We start from the raw sequence: 22959 nt of genomic DNA on the forward strand, positions 1-22959 counted from the left end.
TAATTATTATTTTAAATAAACAATTTAAATAATGGTGTGTGCCCCCCCTTCATTTTTGATAACCAGCCAAGCTAAAGCAGGCAGCTGAGGCCGACATTCTCAGGCTAGGAAGGCCCATGGATATTTTGCTCTCACCAGCTTAAAAATACCAGACCGCAGTCACCACAGAAAAGGTGCATCCATTTGATGCGCCAATTCTGGCTCTTTACCTGGCTCTTTCCGCTTGCTCTGGTGTTTTGGCAAGCAGTTTAATATTTGGGGGTTGATTTCAGCTTTGTAATGTAAGCTGACATCAAGCCCAGGGGTTAATAATGGAGAGTCATCTCTAAGACACCCTTATTAATAACCCCGTAGTCAATAGTAAAAAAGACACACACAGAAAAAAGTTCTTTAATTGAACAAAACACTCCCCTAAAAATCCCCTCTTTTTCCCATTTATTAACATTAAAATTAAAAATCAAAGTAATCCTCACCTGTCCTCTGATGTCCTCTGATAATGCTTATGTCCCACGACGATCTTCAACTCTGCTACATCAGGTTGCATTGCTGACCGGCGAAACAGCTGACATCAACCCCAAAAGCATTGCCCCACTTGTCAATGCACCAGGGCAAGTGGGAAGAGCTGAGGTTAAGGGTCAGTATTTGTGCATTTAATGGATGCTCCATTTCTGGGGCAGCTGAGGGCTGATGTTGTTAGCTTTCTCTTTAGCCTTTGCTGGTTATTAAAAATAGGGGAGACACCACACCATTTTTTTTTTAATTACTGAAAGGGGTTTTCCAGTTAAAAGTGATAAGTCTGTGGGGATTCGCCGGTATGAGACCTGGTAACAAAGGATATGTATGTGTTATACATACCCCCAGCCAGTGGGCATGGCCTTGCTCTCCATAAACTTGTATTGAGGGAGGCTGCGCCTTCTAGTCGGACACACCCACAGGCCATCCACGTCACTAGATGGGGCGTGTCCTTTCTCCATACAAGTCAATGGAGCGAGGCAGTGCTGAATGGCCAGGGTTATGTATGATGTGTACATAGCCACCGGTCCCGGGTCTCATACCGGCAAATCCGCGCAGCGCACAGAGCCTGTGCTGAGGGGGATTCTAAGTCTGCAGTCACAGAGTGACTTCAGATTTATCACTTTTGACCGGACAACCCCTTTAAATAAATAAATAATTAAAAAAATGACTTAGGGTCCCCTCCATTTTTGATAACCAGCCAAGCTAAAGCAGACAGTTGGGGGGTGATATTAATAGACTAGGAAGGGGCCATGGATAATTGCCCCCTCGCACACTAATAACATTAGCCCTCAGCCGCCCCAGAAATGATGCATCCATTAAATGCGCCAATTCTGCGATTTTGGCCGGCTCTTGGTACTTACCCTGGAGCATTGGCAATCGGTGTAATATTTTGGAGTTGATGTCAGCTTTGTAATGTCAGGTGACATCAAGCCCAGGAGCTAGTTATGGAGAGCTGTCTTCCAGACACCCCCATTACTAACCCACTAAGTAAAAAGTAATAAAGACACAAACAGAAAAAAGTCCTTCAATTGACAATTACCCTCCTTTTCCCATTTATTAACCCCATTACCCCCGGGCCATTTTTCCATTTTTGCATTTTCGTTTTTTGCAGGACAAGTTGTACTTTTGAACGACACTATTGGTTTTACCATATTGTGTACTGTGCGGTGAAATTGCAAAAAAAGTTTGGATGAAATTGCAAAAAAAATTGCCATTCCACAGTTGTTTTGGGTTCTTTTTTTAACCATGTTCACCAAATGCTAAAACTGACCTGCCAGTATGGTTCTCCAGGTCATTAAGAGTCCATTGATACTAAACATAGATTGGATTTTTTTCACCACTTAAATAAAAATAAACCTAAGCTTGTTTAAAAATAATAGTCGCCATTTTCTGAGACCCATAGCGTATCCATTTTCTGGATCTGGGGCTGGGGCAGGGCTTATTTTTTGCGCACTGAGCTGATGTTTTTATTGGTACCATTTTGGGGTAGATACCATGTTTTGATTGCCCGTTGAATTTTTTTATTAATACTACGTTTACTGATCATATTAATTATTATATATTGCTAGATCGGGCGATTCTGAATGTGGCGATACCAAATATGTGTTTATTGTATATATGTATATTTGATTTTTTTATTGTTTTATTTTGAATGGGGCAAAAAGGGGGTGATTTTAACTTATTTATTTATTTTTTTTATAACTTTTTTTACTTTACACATGCTTCAGTAGTCTCCATGAGAGACTAGAAGCTGCTATTGTCTGATCGCCTCTGCTACTCACAGGTGATGATCAGATTGCCTGTGTGTAGCTGAAATCCTCATTTGCTATGAGCACTGACTGCTGGGTGGCGCTCATAGCATCCTAGCAATCACAACCACAGGAGTCTCTTGCAGACCCCAAGTTGTCATGTCAACTCATCGGCGGCCTGTGGTCATGTGACACTGGTGCCGATGGGCGGGGTTAGTGACGTACTTCTGGTAAGCGCGAGTTAAATGCCGCTATCAGAGATTGACAGCAGCAATTAACTAGTTAACAGTAGTGGGTGGATCGCTGTTAGGGGCACATGACAGATGTACAGATTAGCTGTCATGTCCCCGGAATGGTGCCGGCTCAGAGCCGGAGCCTGCACCAAAGGGAGACACCCGACGTGTCAAAATAGTACGGCACATGTCGGAAAGGGGTTAGCATAAAAATAAAAAATCAAAGAATTTCTCATCTGTCCACCGTTAATCAATAAGGATGATGTCCCACGCCGAACCCCAACTCTGCTACAACTGGTTGCATTGTTGAGCGGTGACATCAGTAATGTTACCACTCAGTCACACTGAGTTTAGCGTAAGAACACGGCTGCGTGTGACCGGCAGTAACCTTATTAACGTAATAACTCCAGCCCCCAGCTGTCTGCTTTCCCTCAGCTGGGTATTAAAAATAAGGGGGGCCCCACTTCATTTTTTACTTTTATTTATTAGCTAAATACATGTCTAGTAAGCTACACATGCACTGCACTAATTATATATCACACTGGCATCTTTATTACTGTGCACAGGTGCCGGCTGGAGAATACTCTCATCAGCGTTGCCTGCTCACTCTGCTATCAGTGAGACCTGGTATATGCTGATGAGAGTAATAATCATCAGCCGATGCCTGACTGACGGCAACCTTTTCACCACCGGTCACAGCTGCCAGCTCACCCACTATCCTCTTTGTTACAGCGTGGAAACTGCAGCGCTGTGACCTGCGGTAATATCAGTATGTTTACCACCGATCAGAGCCAATGTTTCCCACATTGTCATACAGATGACAGCGTCGGAACCACCAGATGTTTGGGCCCCAAATTTAGGCTCAAGTTCGGGAAACGTTCTGGTGCCCAAACCAACCTTTTTTATAATGTTCGGTCAAACCCGATGCACCTAAAAACCCGCGGGTCTGCCCATCCCTAGTTATGGCTTGTTCACCATCATCATTAGGAAATGCCAGGTGATGCGAATTTCCCAGCTTTATAAAAACCCAGTCTTCACTAACCTTGTGCCAAAAATAGCAGCATTGGGTTCTTCTAAGCAGCTGTCTACCACTCTGAAAATGAAAATGGTAGAGGACCACAAAGCAGGAGAAGGCTATACAAGATAGCAAAGAATTTTCAAGTTGCCCTTTCCTCAGTTCGGAATGTAATTAAGAAATGACAGTTAACAGGAACAGTGGAGGTCAAGATAAGGTCTGGAAGACCAAGCAACATTTCAGTGAAACTGCAAAAGACTCTAAGAAAGATTTAGCAGACTCTGGAGTTGTGGTACATTGTTCTACTGTGCAAAAACACCTGCACAAATATGGCATTCATGGAAGGGTCATCAGAAGAAAAATCTCTCCTTCGTATTCACCATTATATTCAGCTTCAGAAGTGCGCAGAAGAACATCTAAGCAAGCCTGATACATTTTGGAAACAAGTCCTGTGGACTGATGAGGTTAAAATAGAACTATTTGGCCACAATAATCAAAGATATGTGTGGAGAAAAAAAAGGCACGGAATTTCAGGAAAAGAATATCTCGCCAACCATTAAGCATGGGGGTGAATCAATCATGCTTTGGGGTTGTGTTGCAGCCAATGGCACGGGGAATATTTCATGGAAAAGGGAAAGAATGGATTCAATGAAAGTTCAACAAATTCTTGATGCAAACATAACACAATATCTAAAAAGCTGAAGATGGTAAGAGGATGGCTTCTACAAATAGATAATGATCATAAACACACATCAAAATCCACAAAAGACTACCTCAAAAGGCACAAGCTGAAGGTTTTACAATAGCCCTCACAGTCCTGTGATCAAAAAATATCATTGAAAATCTGTGGCTAAACCTCAAAATAGCAGTGCCTGCAAGAGGACCCAGGAAACTCGCAGAACTGGAAGAATTTTCCAAGCAAGAATGGATGAAAAGCCCTCAAACAAGATGCGTTCACAAGCTGGTACAAAAAGCATTTACAAGATGTTATACTTTCAAAAAGGGGTACTACTAGGTACTAACGATGCAGGGTGCCCAAACTTTGCATAGGCCCATTTTCCTTTTTGTAACTTTAAAATGCAAAAGATGAAAATATATATATATATATTTTTTCCTAAAATACAGAGGAAATGTGTCGTCTTTAACTTTAGGCCTTTTAGAGATCATTTCAGCCTCAACTTGCTTAACTGTTCACAATAACAGTAATTTTAAACAAGGGTGCCCAAACTTTTACATGCCACTTGTGGTAAGATGACTCCCTCTGCTGCTTTCAGAAGTAGACTCAGGACACCGTTTCCTCTGCAGGTTTATTGCCTGGCATAAAGCTCTGCAGATTCAGCAAAATAAATGTGGCCTTTCTGCATAATGGCAAAACAAAAGGTAAATGGTAGCACAGTCCATAGGAGTATGGGGTTTGCCAATAAATGATGTAGCACAGGCTGCAGCTCCTCCTGAGCTATGACTTTCCAGTCTGGAGACCTTGCCTCCGCAGACACACACAACAGAATAAAAAAATAGTGACTGAACATTTAACCTAGCTTAGCCACACCTTGAGGGGAGATAGTGTGAAGGACTTCCCACCCGATCTCTATGCCATTCACACAAAACCACTCCCTTCACAATGTTGATTACACTCCCAACACATAACATGCTGTGGAAAAGTTGTAGGTTCAATTCACACAGGCTAGCAGCCGTAGTGACTAGTGATGAGCGAAAACTAAAGTGCTCGGGTACTCGTTGCTAGAGTCGAGCAAATTGGAATGCTCGAGTGCTCGATCCAAGCAACGAGCCCAATGTAAGTCTATGGGAAACTCGAGCATTTTTCCGGCGGCCCCCCCGGCGGTCTGCAGAGGGCCTACAAATTTCCCAAATCGATAAGAACAGTACTCAAATGACATGGGAATAGCATGGGGAAGACCCCTGGAAGCATCTCTGACTCCCAGGTCACTGCTGTCAACAATGTTGTCAGAGGTATTAGACCACTTTTACAGACTCACAATAAAACATACAAAAACGAAACCAAAATGGATTTTCCTGGGAAAAATGTTAAGGAACATCATTTCCAGGGTAATGACTTGTATATAAGGCAAAATAAATATACAAAAACAAAAATGTTCCTCCACACCTTGGACTATGTTCATATGTAGTGTTTTTGATGTGTTTTTGCCCTTCTGCATTGCTTTCACCTGTAAGTGTCATTTTAACATTTTACTACCTTATCTGGCCATGTGGTGTGGTGAGACATGATCAGACACATCCTGTTTCATTTATGAAGGAGGGACTCTGAAAATCACAAAGACTATTTTTATAGGGCTATCAGCCGGCTATGCTTTGTTGTTCCAATTATTAAAGAGTGGGTCTCCTATACTGATATTGTGTATTCAGTGACTGCAATGGCTGCCAAAAGTTAGGAAAAACTCCAATAACCATTTAAAGACACAGAGGTGGGCCTCAGTAACGAGTATGACATGTTCCCATTAGAAAGGAGCAGGTCTACAATACTGTTATAGGGTATGCAGTGAGTACAAACGGCTGCCAAAATTTGTGAAAACCCCCAATAACAATTTAAAACACATAGAGGTGGGCCACAGTAATGACATGTTCCCATTAGAAAGGAGTGGGTCTCCCATACTGTTCTTGCGTATGCAGTTACTGCAATGGCTTCCAAAAATTTGGAGGCACTCCAATGCCATTTGCAAGAGACATAGAGGAGGTGATATGGTAGATATGGTGGTGAATGATATGGTAAGGGTGGATGAGGAAAAGGAGGAGGACAAAGAGCAAATAGACAAAATCCGGAAACGTTTACCCATGTCTGGGTGTTAAGAGGTGCATGGGAATAGACTCCCCAAAAAACAACACTGGATTTGAGTTTATGTTACACTGCTATCATTCGGTGGTGTTGAAAAGTCTGGCATAATCCAGCCCTTGTTCATTTTTAGAACAGTCAGCCTGTCAGCATTTTCAGATGACAGGTGAATGCGCCTATCAGTTATAATTACACCAACGGCACTAAAAACCCGCTATGACAAAATGCTATCGGCAGGGCAGGCCAGGACCTCCAAGGCATGGAGAGCCAGTTCATACCACGTGTCCAGCTTAGATACCCAATAATTATAAGGCACAGAGGAATCATGGAGGACGTTGGTACAGTCGGCAAGGTATTCCTTCAGCATCTTCCCAAGCTTTTCCATCCTTGTGAGAGTACCCAGCGCATCAGGGCCTGTGCGATGGGAGGGTCTGAGAAAACTGTCCCAGAACTTTGACAGTGTTCATCTGCCTCTGCTGGATTTGCTGGATTGGCTTTGTGTCTCTCTTGCCTGTACTCCTTGGTTGTCCAACGAACTGTGACCTCTGCCACCAGTGTTTTCAGATGGGAATTTTTTTAATAATTCAGCAACAAGGGCCTTTTTGTACTGCCCCATTTTATTAGTCCTGTCCGCCACTGGAATAAGAGATAGAAAGTTCTCCTTGAAGCGTGGGTCTAAAAGTGTCACCAACCAGTAAAGACTGTCACCCAAAATTTGGACAACACGGGGGTCACGGGAAAGGCAGCATAACATAAACTCAGCCATGTGTGCCAGACTGTTAACAGTCAAGACTTCCGTGTTCTCACTAAGAGGATGACTGATCACGCTCTCCTCCTCATCCTCATCCTCCTCCTCCTCTCTGTCCTCAGGCCATCAATGCTGAACAGACGGTATGACAGTTGTGCATTTAGTATTGTCTATAGTGCAGGAAACTAGCTCTTGTTCTTCCTCCTCCTCTTCCTCATTGTCACCCAATCCACATTGGAATGAGATGAGACTGGGCAGTATGGAATCAACCTGTATGGTTCCTTGCTCCATCTCATCATGCTTTGCCTGCAATGCATCATCTTTGATTGTGAGCAGAGAGCATTTCAGAAGACAGAGAAGTGACGCTAATTATGACGTCATTGCCGCTCACCATCTTGGTGAAGTCCTCAAAGTTTTGGAGGATGGTACAGATGTCTGACATCCATGTCGACTCCTGAGATCTTATGTGTGGAGTGTGACCTGACCTGATTGCCGTGTTGATGCTGGTTGTCAACAACTGCCCTCTTCTGCTCACAAATCCTTCCTATCATTTGCAATATAGAGTTCCAATGCGTGGGAACATCGCACACCAGTCGGTGAGCTGGAAGCTGCAAACATGGTGGAAGCTGTAGCTGACTTTCTAAAATGGGCACACACACAGCATACTTTGACAAGCAGATCCGACAGTTCTGGTTAGGTTTGAGAAACTCACCTGGCTACAGAGCCACCAACAGGTTCTGGCCATTGTCACACATAACCATACCTGGCTGTAGGTTTAGTGATGTGAGCCACAGATCTACCTGCTCTTCAGAGCTGTCCACAACTCTTCAGCATTGTGCGTTTTGTCACCTAAGCATATTAGCTTTAGCACAGCCTGTTGCCGCTTGGCTGAGGCAGTGCTGCAGTGCTTCCAGTTGTTGACTGATGTAGTCATTTCGGAGATGGAGGCTGAATAGAAGGAGGAGGTACAGAAGCTGTAGAATGTGGAGGCAACCCTGATTGACCCAAGGCCCGCAATCCTCAGCGCCTGGAGGACGTGTTCTGTCCCAATGTCCGACTGGGTCCCGGCTTCCACTATATTAACCGAGTGTGCCATCAGCGATATGTACTGTCCCTGCCCACAAGCACTTGTCCAAGTGTCCGTGTTTAGGTGGACTTTCCCAGTAACTGTGTTGTTAATGCCACGGCTAATTTTGTGGGACACGTGCTTGTGTAATGTGGGGATGGCACACCGGGAGAAATAGTTGAGGCTGGGGACTGAGAACCGAGGGATGGCCACCGCCATCAGTTTGAGGAAAGTTTTCATCTCTACGAGCCTATAAGGCAACATTTCGAGCGCAAGCACTCGCGAAATGTGTGAATTTAGAAGTGTGGCTTGTGGAGCGTTGGCTCTGTATTTGCACTTGTGTTCCAAGGACTGGGGTAGGGACTCCTGACTTTCTGGCCATTGTGTCTCATCATCATCCATCTCTAGCGACAGTAATTTCACTTTCCCACCGTTGCCTTCATGTGACCGCCATGGCTGCTAAAATATTTGTGCATCGCTACACGCGTTCTACTCTTGACCCACTTGAAACTGGCCCGGCGAGAGGCCCGAATCTACAAATGGAAAAGTGAACAGCTCTTCTGAGTGTCCAAGTGTGGGATCAGTTGTCTCTGGGCACTCGGCATGGTGGGAGGAAGGAGGATCAGGGTGAGAAATATGCGATCCAGACTCACTGCTACAGAGACTTGTCCGTGTGGAAGACAGGGTGGTGGTGGTGGTGGTGGTGATGGCAAAGTAACTGGAAGCATTATCTGCTATTCAACCAATAACCTTTTGACACTGCTGTGTGTTCAATAGTGGTGTTGTGCGGTACCCTAGTAATTCGGACAGGAAGGTCGAGCGACAAGATGTGGGTGTTTGTTGTGGCACATTGGCCTCTGCATGCACCATCACCATCACGTCCACTTCCCCGTCCCTTGCCATGTGCCTTGCCCATTTTATGGCTGGATTTGAACCACAGTTAAATGTGATACGCTGACAACTGTTGTTGACGGACAACAACAGTTTTAAATGCGGGCCTGTAGATTACTATTCTTCACAGCTACCTCATTTAAATAGCTTCATTAACACACTGCAACCAAATGTAAATGGAGGCCAGAAATGGCTGAATTTGAACCACAGTTATATGTGATACGTCTGACGGAGAACCACAGTTTTAAATAGCGAACCTGTAGTTTACTAATACTATTCTTTCACAGCGACCTCTTGTGAATAGCTTCACTGACACACTGCAACGAAATGTAAATGGAGGCCAGAAATGGCTGAATTTTGAGTGCAGTTATATGTGATACATCTGACAGACAACCACGGTTTTAAATAGCGGGCCTGTAGGTTTACTATTCTTCACAGCGACCATGTGTGAATAGCTTCACTGACACACTGCAACAAACTGTAAATGGAGACCAATATTTTCCACCTTCACTTTAAATTTCTGGATTTTTATCTCTGTAATATGGAAAATATCTGGCTGTATTCTGCAGTGCTAACAAACAAATGGAGCAGAAAATGGTGTACTCTGGATTGCTTTATAAGCAAATAATCAGGATTAAGATAAAAAAAAATTGGCCCCAGGCCCTTAGCCCCAGGTATATGTCTACAAATATGTGTAACAGCAGGATCAGTCAATGGACCCTCTTGTGTTGTATGCACTGCTGTCTGCCACAAACTCTGCCTAACTCCTGCTATCACCACTGAATATATGCAGCTGAATTAGTTCTCAGAAGGACTGTTAATTCAGATGGATATATAGATATGCTGTGGAATACTTTTACTAACCATAAACAAGCAAATCTCTCCCTGACTCAGCAGCAGCTCTCCCTACTCTGACTGTTGCCAGGGTAGACTGTGACGAGCCTAGCGTCACCGGGTCTTAAATAGACCCGATGACACTATGCGGCCAGCCAATCACTGTAATGCCACAACCAACATGGCTACGGCATTACAGTGCATGTCAAGCAATCCCTGCATGTTCATTGGCTCTTTAAAGAGCGCCTTACATGCAGGGCAGGGACCCGAGTTCCGTACAGAGTAGTGGCAAGCAGGTTCGCTCATCACTAGTAGTGACACTAGTAGTGACAAATACCTCTCCTCACATTTAACACCAGTGATCCTGTCACCCACTGTACAAATATAAGGCAGTACCATGAAGCTTTTGCCAAAGAACATTTAACATAATATGTTATATAGAGCCCATTTTCAGTACTAAATAGTGAGATTGGTGCAGAATTTTGTTACTTTTTTATTTAGCAAATTTGTAGAATGTAAAAGTAATTTACAGTATAAATGGCATTTATAATTCAGAAAAAAAGAAAATTTGCATAGAATATAATGAAACAATCTCTTTTTTTCCACAGAGGGAGTTTTTCGAACGACTTTATGTCATGTACACTGTGGGATACTCCATTTCATTTTGTTCCTTAGCCATTGCAATTTTCATCATTGGTTATTTCAGGTAAGGATTTGGTACAAATGCAATAATGACCATTTAATTTTTTCCTTTAATGTTACTATTTTCACATAGCTTAATATGAACATATAAGTTGTTCACACACTGATTTGTGCACAGCATGGTACAGAGCAAGACAAGCTGAGCAAAATGTTATGTGGGTTTATTGGAAAATATTCAGTGTTTAGAACTTGTATGTTATTCGTTGAATTCCTTTGTGTTTGTCTGCATAAGAGTCCAGTATGTGGTCAAATTTATGGACAGAATTAATGCACTGAAGAGTAGCAAAAACACCAGATTTAAACTAAACTAGAGACCAAAGAAGTAAAAAACTACAACTTCCAACTCCTTATGTAAGGTGTGGTACTGTCCCATTGGCCACATCACAGCCATGCTGCCAGACTGGGTGGCACTTCAGACTCCAGCTGCACAATTATCTCTGGCTGGACAGAGCCTGCGCCGCCCATAGAGTGAATACATCATCACCTGTTGACAGAGGTCGATAACTCAACAGCAGTTCCAGGAGAATATTTGACACTGCTCTTGCTTTACAACATCCTACCTGCAGATCAAATGCCGTTTTCCACATGACAGGTTCCCCCAATGGTTCACTTTGTTTCATTTTTTGTGCTATCTCTTATTGTGGAAAAAAAAATATAATGAATTTTTCAAATACAGCCATTTTTTTTAGAGTATACAAAATCCTTTATATTTACTGGAATACTATAGATGGCATGCTGTGCTATTCAGTCCAGTAAAATATATGGAGCCATTAGTGCATCTGTGTATTCTTCAACTTCGTAGTTAATAGTTGATTAATTTGTCAACTAATCACTTGCGTTTTTCACTTTCAAATCTCTTGTAAACACCAAATAAACAAAGCATCAATTCTGAAGCTAAAATTTTGATTGATCTGATAATGATAAACCTGTATCTAATTTGTCTCCTGGAAAGTTTAGTCAACTCTCACTTAATTTGCTATTTTTTTGATAACTCTTAAAGCACCACTCCAGGAGGTTTTTGTCATTTTTTATTGCAGCACTGGAGTGGTTCTTCGAACCTAAGGTCCCTGACCCTAGTCTTATACTTACCCGCAGCCATCTTCACATTCTATCAGCGGCACTCCAGTTGGTCTTCATCAGGTTGTTTGCTGGAGCGAGCCGAAGGTCACTTTTCAATGTAAGTCTATGAGAGCCTCTTTCTGTCTCTGTAGACTTAAACTGAGAGCTTTTGACTGTTACTTCTGTTGAGGTAACAAGTTGTTGCCGCAGGACCAGAGTAGCGCAGATAAAAAGTGAAGTATTTTACTAGGATGTGGGAACTTAGATTAGTAGCATCACTCCAGAGCTGGAAAAAGCAAAATGCTGGAGTGGTGCTTTCACAGTTTCTGTAACTTTCACTCTACAGAAACTGCAGATTGTACAAGAATCTCTAGTATAAATTTCTCATAAACTGATCTCTTCTTTCCTCACTTTGCCACACACGTCATGCACTCAGTAGCATTTTCATTCTGGAAATACTGTATGCAGATGCCGACTTTGGACCAGTTCATGCAGCTTTGCATGAAAGCCTTTATTTATTATAAGATATAGCTGACTGTAGAATGCAAAAACTTTTATCATTTTCTTACAGATTGTAAGCTCTCACTCCTCTTGTTTAAATGGATGAATTCCTTGCTACTCAGCACTTTCTGAATTGTAAAGTGCCTATACCAAAACTGTATGTTGGAACTATGTAAATAAATATTATTATTGTTGGTGTAAGCAACAACGTCTAAATTGTGTTTTATCATGAGAAGACCAAGTTCATGTCTTGCATTTCAAATATAACATTAGCTCCGTGGGACAACACATAAGCAGAATTACTAATTTTTCTTCAAGCTTAATAAAAATCATATTGTAAATACTTAACACACTTAGAAGTTTTGAGGTATAAACTAAACTAAAATCATCTTAATTCTGACCCTCTGATCAAAAGATTTTTTTCTTTACATCACGTCTTTTCAATTCATACCCTTTATCATAAAATTATTTAATTTGCTATAATATATGATTGCAAAATACTTTCAAAGGAAACTGTACTGCTCAAAGAGAAAGATCAACTTCTACCAAGGGTTTTTCAGGATTTTATAATATTTGCTTAGCAGCAGGCTATGCGATAATGTCATGAAATAACCACAACCCACCTTTCCTATGCTGGTAATGCTCTGTACATAATTTTATTTCACCACTGCAGCCAGTCACTGACTCAGCAGTGATACTGACATGTATGACACATGATTTCCAAGGTCAGTGAGTAGCTGATGTGATCATTTAAATGATGTATGGCGTGTCACCAGCTCCAAGACAAGTAGAGGACCATCAGAGTGCTGAGTGGTGTTGTTGTAACAATTGGGAGCTACAATTACTTTATTGCTGTAACATTGTTATTAGGAAAACTTAGTACACCCCCCTGATAAAACCCTTTTGATTTAAAATGTTCTCCACGCAAGTCTTTATAATTTTTTTTTTAACTGTTACTTTGATATATCTTGCATTTTTTTTCTGATTATCTGTAGTGTTAGTTTATTCTTAGTGTTGATGTGCATGTGAAATAAACTACAAAACCATGGGGAAAAAAATGCACAGAACTTTACCACTATCTTGGTTGCGTCTTTTGTTCAGGATGTTATTAAATGTTTCTAGAACTGCTTCCATCATAATCGTTGCACCCCAAGTACAGATGAGTGGATCATTTCACCCAAGCTGGTCCACAGTCCAGGCCAGTGTTCTAGCCATAAACAGGAGCTGCACAAATTTCCTTAACCTCCGGATCCAATGCTCAGCTTATGATTAGGCAGGCGAGATGTCATGTGTGCGCTGCACACTGTACAGATGATGTCATGCCAGGCCGGGGAATCAAGCACTGCTCTGGGGAACCCAGAAGATCAGGAGATTCGCGCAGCTATTGTCTATGGCCAGAGAACATTAACCTGAACTGTGGACCAGGGCTGCGCTAGGCGACCCACTCATCTCTAACCTGGTAAAACCTGTTAATACATTTCTTTAACATGGCAAATCTGTGGTTTTCTAGCTGCAAAACTTTCAGCAATATTTGTAGTCTTAACTTACACTTCTTCTGCCTTGTTATTGCTGATTCACAAATTGGAATGTACAACAATATGACATTGATTTATGTTTGTGAAAGAATCAATGTGGAACAATTTAATTACATAATTCATTAGTCTCAGGAGATAATGAATCTTGTAATTAAATAAACCATATTGTAAACTACAGTACAGAACTCAATGGCAATTTATATTGCTTGTCAAAAGTCTAATTTCATCCAAAAAGTGTTGAAGTGATGTAAAATGTGTGAATGAACTGGAACATTCTTTGCTAATTACTGAGGATGAAGTCTATTTTATGTGAAGTTTCCCTTTTATTTACATACTTAATTGTAATTGATTTCTTCATCTTGGCAAACAACCTATCAGCTAAATGACTCATCCTCAATGATTTTATGGTGGGAGTTTAGAGGTTGTACTGGGATTTGTTTTGAGTGAACTGATCTAAATATATATTTTTACAGGAGATTGCACTGTACCAGGAACTACATCCATATGCATTTATTTGTCTCATTTATGCTGAGAGCTGCCAGCATTTTCATTAAGGACAAAGTGGTTCACACTCATATAGGAGTAAAGGAATTAGATGCTATGCTCCTGGGAGACATTAGGAATATTATGATGACCCCTGTACTGGATAAATCACAATATGTAAGTCAGCAAAATAATGATATCTATATACTATCATATTTTAAAAGACCTAAATATCAAATCCGAGCATTGTTGTCTGCTTAGATCATTTGATTTTAATTAAGATGTAACAATTGGCCATATTATTGAAATAATTGGCACCACAGACAGTTTTGGTTTTCATCACACTACAATTTTTCTCATTTTTTATTCCCTTCTCCAGAGAATTAAAATACTGTGCAAAAGTTTTAAGCAGGTGTAGAAAAAATGATGCAAAGTAAGAATGGTTTCAAAAATAAGAGTGTTCATAATTTGTTTTTATGAATTGTCAGAATGCAAAGTGAGTGAACAACTTAAAAATCTAAATGCAATCAATACTAGGAGTGAATATTAAAGAAGAGCAGATCAGTATGTGGAGGATATACTTAGAGACAAATTTGCAAAAAATCACAGATCCTCGTAAATTTGAACAATCTGGGATTCGATGTGCAAGGATTAGCAAAAAAAGACCCGACACCATGTTTTTGAATACTCAGAGTGCGGACTAATGACATCAGGTGCGGCTGCATGGACTTCTCCATAATGCCCTGCAGCTATTCTGTCCTATGGTCTAGCACAGCCAATCACAAGACCTATTACAAGCATTTTAAAAGTTGTAATGCTAGCCAAGGAACGCCATTATATGCATGTACAGTGTAAGGGTATGAGGTCAGAGTGCACAACTCATTACACCTAGAGATAGAAAAAGGGCTACATTTGATTGTGGTGTACTACAACAATCCTGAAGAACATGGAAAAAAGGAGTGCTCGTCTTAGTTTATAAATAATAATCCAAAGAATCAAGTGATATAGGGAAGTGGTGTACTGTCAAAGTCAGTGTGACTGCACTGATTGATCTGTTATATACTGCAGTAACATAACCTTAGTAACATCCTTTTTTAATTCACACACTTCAAGAAAGAGGAGGGCAAGACTAAGCCCCTCAGGGTTATTTTTTCAACTTAAATGAAATCTTTAATCCAAGGCTGTAACACAGAAACTGTGTTTCTTACATTGTAGGATAGGAAAGCCATTTTTTTCTGCATTCTAAGGCCTCCTTCACAGATCAGTATTTTTGCATCAGTGTTTGTATGCAAAAGTCAGGAGTGGAAATTACAGAGAAAAACTATCATTGAAAGTTGACACTTGTTCTGCATTGTGGAGACACTCTTGGTTTTGGCATACAAATTTTGTTGAAATACTGATGAAAAAATACTGATATGTTAATGAGGTCTAAAGAAATATATCCATAACCCAGAAATTAAAATATAACTGAAGTGTGAACATTGTATATTTTTTTCGCACACTTAGTTGTTGTAATAGTCCAATATTAGACCAAAGCACGTTGCGCAAATACAGTGCCCTTTTGCAGGTGCTTGGTTTTGGAATGTGAATCTTCTTAGCTTATCTTGTCCCATCCTATTTTGAAAAAGCACAGTCATTTTATATCATAAAGAGGGGGGTTAGTTAAACAAAAAATTAAAATAAGAATAAAGATATACATATACAGTGCTTTGAAAAAGTATCGATACCCCGAGAACCTTTCCACATTTTTTCACATTGCATCCACAAACTTAAATGTATTTTATTGGGATTTTATGTGATTTATTAACACAAAGAAGCAAGATTCGTGAATTGAAAAGGAAATGATATATGGTTTTCTAAATATTTGAAAATATAATCTTGAAAATTGTCACTTGCATTTGTATTCACGCCTTTTTAGTCTGATACCCCAAAATAAAATTCTGAGTGGCCAATTGTCTCCAATGGTCACATAATTAGTAGAGATGAGCGTTGTTCTACTCGAACTGTTCGCCAATCTCAAATTCGAGCTGTTTTGGGCGGTGTTCGAGCCGGTCGGCGAACACGAACAATTTGAGAAAAATTCGGCTGTTCGAGGTTATGTTCGATAACTGTTCGTGCACCAAAATCATAACTGGATTTTTTCTCAGTAATGATGAAAATTAATGTTAATACGCAGTTTGAGTGTACAGCGGGGCGGGGGGAGGGGCAGGGGATGGATCTCTGCAGGAACAATGAAGATCTCCATTTTTTTTTCTCTTTCCCGCATTTGCAGTGGGGAGGTGCAATCTGTCAGCCTATCAGCAGCGCACACACGGAGCGAAGTGCTTTTTTTCACACAAGCAAGGGCATGTGTGATTGGCAGTGTATGTCACATGTCCTTGCCCTATAAGACCAAGCCATTTTCCCCGTCGCCACCATTTTCTCACTGCTGCAGCTGCGTGTTAGACGGCACCGCTGTTGCTGTGTGCGCTATACCTTGTTAATTTCAAGCCAATTTTCGCACAAATCTACAGATAGCTTGGGAGTAGGGAATAGTTGTGATTGCAGTCCTTTTAAGGACTAGGTTACAGCATTTCCTACGACTTTTATCAGGCAGGTCTGTGCTCTTAAATAGATAGATTGTGGGAGTAAAGACTAATTGTAATTGGAGTCCTTTTCAGGACTAGGTTACATCAGTTCCTATCAGTTTTTGCCAGGCAGGTCTGTGCCAGTGCTGTGCAAGTTTTTTTCACAGCATTTGGCTGAATCTAGCAAAGCTAATCCTTTTTGGCCTATTGCAGAGTGTGTTAGTCAGTGGAGTAGCCTATCTGTGTTGCAAGATATACCACCTGTGTATAGAATACCAATTTTTTTACTGCACCTAGTGAAGTAAAATCTTTTGGGCATAGCATCATTCTATTAGTCCATCTATACTGACCTCCATCAGGTTGCAAATTAAAAATAATTTTTTTCTTCATTTAGCTCTGAAAAAATATTTGGGCTTCTAGCAGTGTGTGGGACTTGTTCTATTAGTCCTTCTATACTGACCTCCATCAGGTTGCAAATTAAAAATAATTTTTTTCTGCATCTAGCTCTGAAAAAATATTTGGGCTTCTAGCAGTGTGTGGGACTTGGTCTATTAGTCCATCTATACTGACCTCCATCAGGTTGCAAATTAAAAATAATTTTTTTCTTCATTTATCTCTGAAAAAATATTTGGGCTTCTAGCAGCGTGTGGGACTTGTTCTATTAGTCCATCTATACTGACCTCCATCAGGTTGCAAATTAAAAATAATTTTTTTCTGCATCTAGCTCTGAAAAAATATTTTAGCTTCTAGCAGTGTGTGGGACTTGGTCTATTAGTCCATCTATACTGACCTCCATCAGGTTGCAAATTAAAAATAATTTTTTTGTGCATCTAGCTCTGAAAAAATATTTGGGCTTCTAGCAGTGTGTGGGACTTGGTCTATTAGTCCATCTATACTGACCTCCATCAGGTTGCAAATTGAATAAAAAAATTTTCTGCATCTAGCTCTGAAAAAATATTTGGGCTTCTAGCGGTGTGTGGGACTTGGTCTATTAGTCCATCTATACTGACCTCCATCAGGTTGCAAATTAAAAATCATTTTTTTCTGCATCTAACCCAGCCAATAGTTTTGGCCTAATACCACAGTTTGGCCACTCAGCTCTGCTCGGTTACCATCCATTGTTTTTTTGTGCAAACAACTCCAGAGTTGTGAATTAGTTAACCACCAAAATGAGTGGAAAAAGGCCTGCTGCTGGTGGAAAGGGGAATAGGCGTGTTGGGAAGGGGAAAAAAGGTTGTGTCCGTGGGGTAGGTGCAGAAGAAAGACCATCTTCCAGCCAAACTAAAATGTCTACTTCTTTTAGCGGACAATGTGATAAGATCCCTTTCTTACGGCCACGCCAATCGCTACAAATTCCAGATGAGGCACAAAAACAGCAGGTGCTTCAATGGATATCAAGTGCTCCTTTAAGTGGGCTCTCCTCCACATCAACTTCAACATCACAAATACTCCAGTCCTCAAAGGTGTCACCCAAATCGCAATTGCTTCCTCACAGCTCCCAAATCTCCAGCTGCCCGTCTGAGTATGAGGTAGAACAGATGGTTGAGTCTGCAGAGCTGTTTACTCATACTATAGCCTGGGAATCAGAGGTCGACTCCAGCGCTTCTGTGAATCCAGACGAGGAAATGATCTGCACTGATGCCCAGAATCTTTATGAGTCGGATCCAGGACCAGACGCAGAAGGTTCTGACCATAATGTAGACCCTCATTCCCAAACTGTAACTCCTGTTGGTGGAGACAATGAGGAAGACGATGATAAGACTCAAATACCTGATTGGAGCGACAACTTTAGTTTTTTGTCAGGGCAGGAACAGGTTGGCTCTGAGGACGACGGGTGTGATAACGCACAGGGTGATGATGATGAGGTCGGAGATCCCACTTACTGTCAACCCACAGTCAGCCAAGAGATGAGGTCAGCAGAGGAGGTGGAGGAAGATGCTAGTGACGACGAGGTCAGGTTGCGCCTTCCTGGACAGAGACGTAGTACTGGAAGCACGTCAACAACTGCATCCTCAAACACAACTCTGCCTATCACCACAAGTCGTGGTGGCTCTTCAGGTCGCATGGGTGCTAAGCCTTGCATAGCCTGGGCATTTTTTCAGATCGATAAAGATGACCCAACTCATGTTATCTGTAACATTTGTCAGCAAAAGCTAAGTAGAGGCCAAAAAATACATAGTTTGAGTACTTCATGCATGAACCGGCACATGGACATGAAGCATAAGTTGCAGTGGGAAGCTCAGTGTGTACAATGCGGTGTTATGCACACGCCCGGGCTGAGCGGCGTGTGCGTGTGATTGTAGTGATTCCACTGGACCATGAACCGGAGAGTGCCTGGAGGGGCGTGACTAAGTATCTGGCCGATCCGACCAAGATGGCACGACGGCATACGACGCCAGTGCACCAGGGAGAAACCGGGCAGAGGGACCAGGTGCTACTCCAGGTCAAACTCCGGACACGGGGGTTGACCCACACAGGGATTACTGGATCAGGCTGGTTAGGCTGGCGCACAGACTGGAGGGTATAGGCAGGCACGACTGGTATGCAGGCAGGCGGGTAAAGGCAAGCGCAGCTAGAGTGCAGACAGGGAGGCACTAGCAGGTAGGAACACAGGCGGGATAGGACCCAGTACACACTGGGACTCAGGAACAATACAGGTAGAGGGGTACAGGCAAGCACAGCTAGAGTGCAGACAGGGAGGCACTAGCAGGTAGGAACACAGGCGGGATAGGACCCAGTACACACTGGGACTCAGGAACAGGCAGGTTAGGCTGGCACAGACTGGTGGATATAAGCAAACACGGCAGGTATGCAGATGGGTGGATACAGGCGAGTATGCAGGCAGGGAGGTACTGGCCGAAAGGACGGGCTGGAGCACAGAAAGGTTAAGACCCAGTACAGACTGGGTCACAGAACCGCAGATGCGGTAGACAACCACAGCAGAGAGGGAACGCCCGAAGCGGTGGGCAAGAACAGAGCAGGACAGGACTGCCGGAGCAGCGGGCAGAAGCAGGGCAGGACAGGACCGCCGGAGCAGCGGGCAGAAGCAGGGCAGGACAGGACTGCCGGAGCAGCGGGCAGAAGCAGGGCAGGACAGGACTGCCGGAGCAGCGGGCAGAAGCAGGGCAGGACAGGACTGCCGGAGCAGCGGGCAGAAGCAGGGCAGGACAGGACTGCCGGAGCAGTGAGCAAGGAGTCAGAGCAGGCTAGAACCGCCGGAGCGGTAAGCAAAGGAGTCAGAGCAGACTAGAACCGCCGGAGCGGTGAGCAAAGGAGACAGAGCAGGCTAGAACCGCCGGAGCGGTGAGCAAAGGAGTCAGAGCAGGCTAGGCTGAGTAGGGGGGACAGGGCTCTGTTCACACGGAACAGACAGGAAGGGAAAGGCAGAGCCAGACACCCACAGGGTACTTGCAGTGAAGTAGCGAGTGGACCACAAACTCACAAACGGGAGTACAGAGACAACAAGCAGGAGTTAGGTACGAGTTCAGACTCTGCAGAAAAAGGAAGGGAATGGACATAGAGGCAAAACAGGTAAAGGATAGGAGAGAGTTCAGACTGGAACTGAGTGTACGGAGGAGACCGACACTGCAGCGGGATACAGGAGCGGGTCTGGGAATACGGCCCCCAGAGAGGCAGGACGAACAGGCAAGGAGCGTGTTCAGACAGGACAGACAAGATACAGGAGCGGGTCTAGGTAATCAGCCCCTAGAAGGCGAGAGGAACAGGCTAGGAGCGTGTTCAGACAGGTCAGAAAAGATACAGGAACAGGTCTAGGTAATCGGCCCCTAGAAGGCAGGAGGAACAGGCTAGGAGCGTGTTCAGACAGGTCAGACAAGATACAGGAACAGGTCTAGGTAATCGGCCCCTAGAAGGCAGGAGGAACAGGCTAGGAGCGTGTTCAGACAGGTCAGACAAGATACAGGAACAGGTCTAGGTAATCGGCCCCTAGAAGGCAGGAGGAACAGTCTAGGAGCGTGTTCAGACAGGCCTGGAAATACAGCCTCCAGGATAGGCAGACAAGAGAACACAGAACGGGACCTGGCACCTTCAGAGTGCAAGCACACACTGAAAGAAACACTATGCTCAGGCAGGGATAGATGGGCGCAGCTGAGCTATATACCAGGTGACAGACAGCAATAGGCTGAGGACGCACAAGAGGTGTGACCCACAGCAGGTACAAAAAGCAGGAAGTGATCGGGCGCCGCCCTTAAGCAGCAGAAACAGACACAAACAGACAGCATGGAGGGAAGCCAGAGAGACATTCTGGACAGGAGATCAAGTGCGCGCTCTTGCACAGTGGGAGATGGACCACTATGCAAGGACGCCGCCAGGTATGTTACAGTACCCCCCCCCTTACGCCCCCTCTTCTTCAGGCCTGCCAGAATCTTCCGCAGGGAATTCGAGGACCAGTCGTTCACTTCAAGGAGATCACTTCCACTGTCCACAGGAAAAACTGGTCTCATCTGGTTAGCTAGGATGCTACCTCCTATCCAGCCATCCTCAGCAACAGACGAAACGGTTGGAGTACCAGGAACAGCACACAAGGAAGTCTCTCTCCACATATTTTCAGGTGGCACCCCAGAGGGTACAGGAGACAACTGGAAGTCCTTCACCGGGTTGGAGGGGGACAGAGACTTGGGGGTAATCTCTGCTTCGAGGTACATCTTGTCAAGCTCACAGGAAGAAATAGACGGGTTATCAGGTACATAATGAGGAAAAGTCACTGTCTCTTTGTTATCTGGTGGTACCCCGGAGGATTCAGGAAACAACTGGAGGTCCTCCGCCGGGTCAGAAGAGTGCAGAGGCTCAGAGAAAACATCTGCTTCAGAGTACACTAGGTCGGACTCACTGGACGAAGCAGGCGAGGTATCGGGTACCGAGTATAGGAAAGTCTCTGTCCATTCACCACCAGGTGGCACCCCGAAGGGTTCTGGAGACAACTGGCGGTCCTCCGCCTGGTCAGAGGGGTGTAGAGACTCACGGGTAACCTCTGCTTCAGAGTACACTGGGTCGGACTCACTGGACGAAGCAAGCGAGGTATCAGATCTAGGATATAGGAGAGTCTCTGTCCATTCACCACCAGGTGGCACCCAGAAGGGTTCTGGAGACAACTGGAGGTCCTCCGCCTGGTCGGAGGGGTGTAGAGACTCGGGAGTAACCTCTGCTTTGGGGTACCCATTGTCAGGCTCACAGGACGAAGCGGACAAAGTATCGAGTACCGGGTGTAGAGAAGTCTCTCTCCATTTGTCATCGAGTGGTATCCCGGAGGATTCAGGAGGCAACAGGGGGTCCTCCACCAGGTAGTAGAGGTGCACAGACTCTGAGGTAACCACAGCTTTGGAGCATCCTTGGACATGCACACCGGTTAAAGTGGGTGAAGCATCTGATGCCGGGTGCAGGAAGTTCTCCTGTGTGGAGTCTGGATGGGCAGAAGTCTCTTCGGGCAGGAGAACTGGTGCACTACCCACGCACATTACCCGTTGGGGCTTCTCCGGGATACAGGGAGATGAAGCTTCAGTAGGGACTTCAAGGTTGGGGTCAGGAGGTCTCAGGGAGGACAGACCCTGGCGTGACGGCTTGCCTCTATGTCTAGCACGTCTGGACTGCCTCTTGAGGTTGGGAGAAGTATTCCGGAAAGCGTAGTCACCCTGTGAGGATTCTGGGTGGGCAGTAGTCTCATTGGGCTGGAGGACTATTGCGCTACCCACACACATTACCCGTCGGGGCTGCTCCGGGATATTGGGAAGTGAAGCTTCAGCAGGGGCTTCAGGGTTAGGGTCCTCGAAGACCATACGAAAGGCCACCAGGAAGGCCTGCAGGTCAAGGACGACAGGATCCCATGCTTCCCATAGGGGGGTGACCCATTTCAAGGCATCACCCGCTAGGTAGTCAATCATAAAGGCCACTTTAGCCCAATCGGAAGGAAAATAGAGAGGGTAGGCCTTAAAGTGTAGCATGCATTGCTCCACAAATGCACGACACTGTCTTGGATCCCCATAGTAACGTGGCGGATCCGCAGGAACGAGAGCTGATAGATCCATCTGGACGGTGCGTAATTCGCCTGGAACTCAGCTAAGGGAAAAAAAAAATATTTATTTATTTATTTTAATGCATGTATTCGCTGGAAAACTTCTCAGAGAGCGAAGGCCGTGGGGCTCAACGGGAACCATGGCCTGAGCATGCTGTTATGCACACGCCCGGGCTGAGCGGCGTGTGCGTGTGATTGTAGTGATTCCACTGGACCATGAACCG

The 22959-nt window shown here is 43.8% G+C and overlaps 1 protein-coding gene across 2 annotated transcripts in view; it reads left to right on the forward strand.

Moving 5' to 3' along the window:
* PTH2R (parathyroid hormone 2 receptor) overlaps positions 1-22959 on the forward strand; it is a 2210872-nt gene that overhangs the window by 682944 nt on the left and 1504969 nt on the right. For both annotated transcript variants that reach the window (XM_073645571.1, XM_073645570.1), the window contains exons 5-6: positions 10469-10566; positions 14131-14317. In XM_073645571.1, coding sequence (XP_073501672.1) covers positions 10469-10566; positions 14131-14317 — 285 coding nt within the window. The remainder of the gene's footprint in view (positions 1-10468; positions 10567-14130; positions 14318-22959) is intronic.

This window comes from Phyllobates terribilis, unplaced genomic scaffold, assembly GCF_046119375.1.
Source record: "Phyllobates terribilis strain yellow unplaced genomic scaffold, ASM4611937v1 Scaffold_9__5_contigs__length_417890890, whole genome shotgun sequence".
NCBI classification, from domain to species: domain Eukaryota; kingdom Metazoa; phylum Chordata; class Amphibia; order Anura; family Dendrobatidae; genus Phyllobates; species Phyllobates terribilis.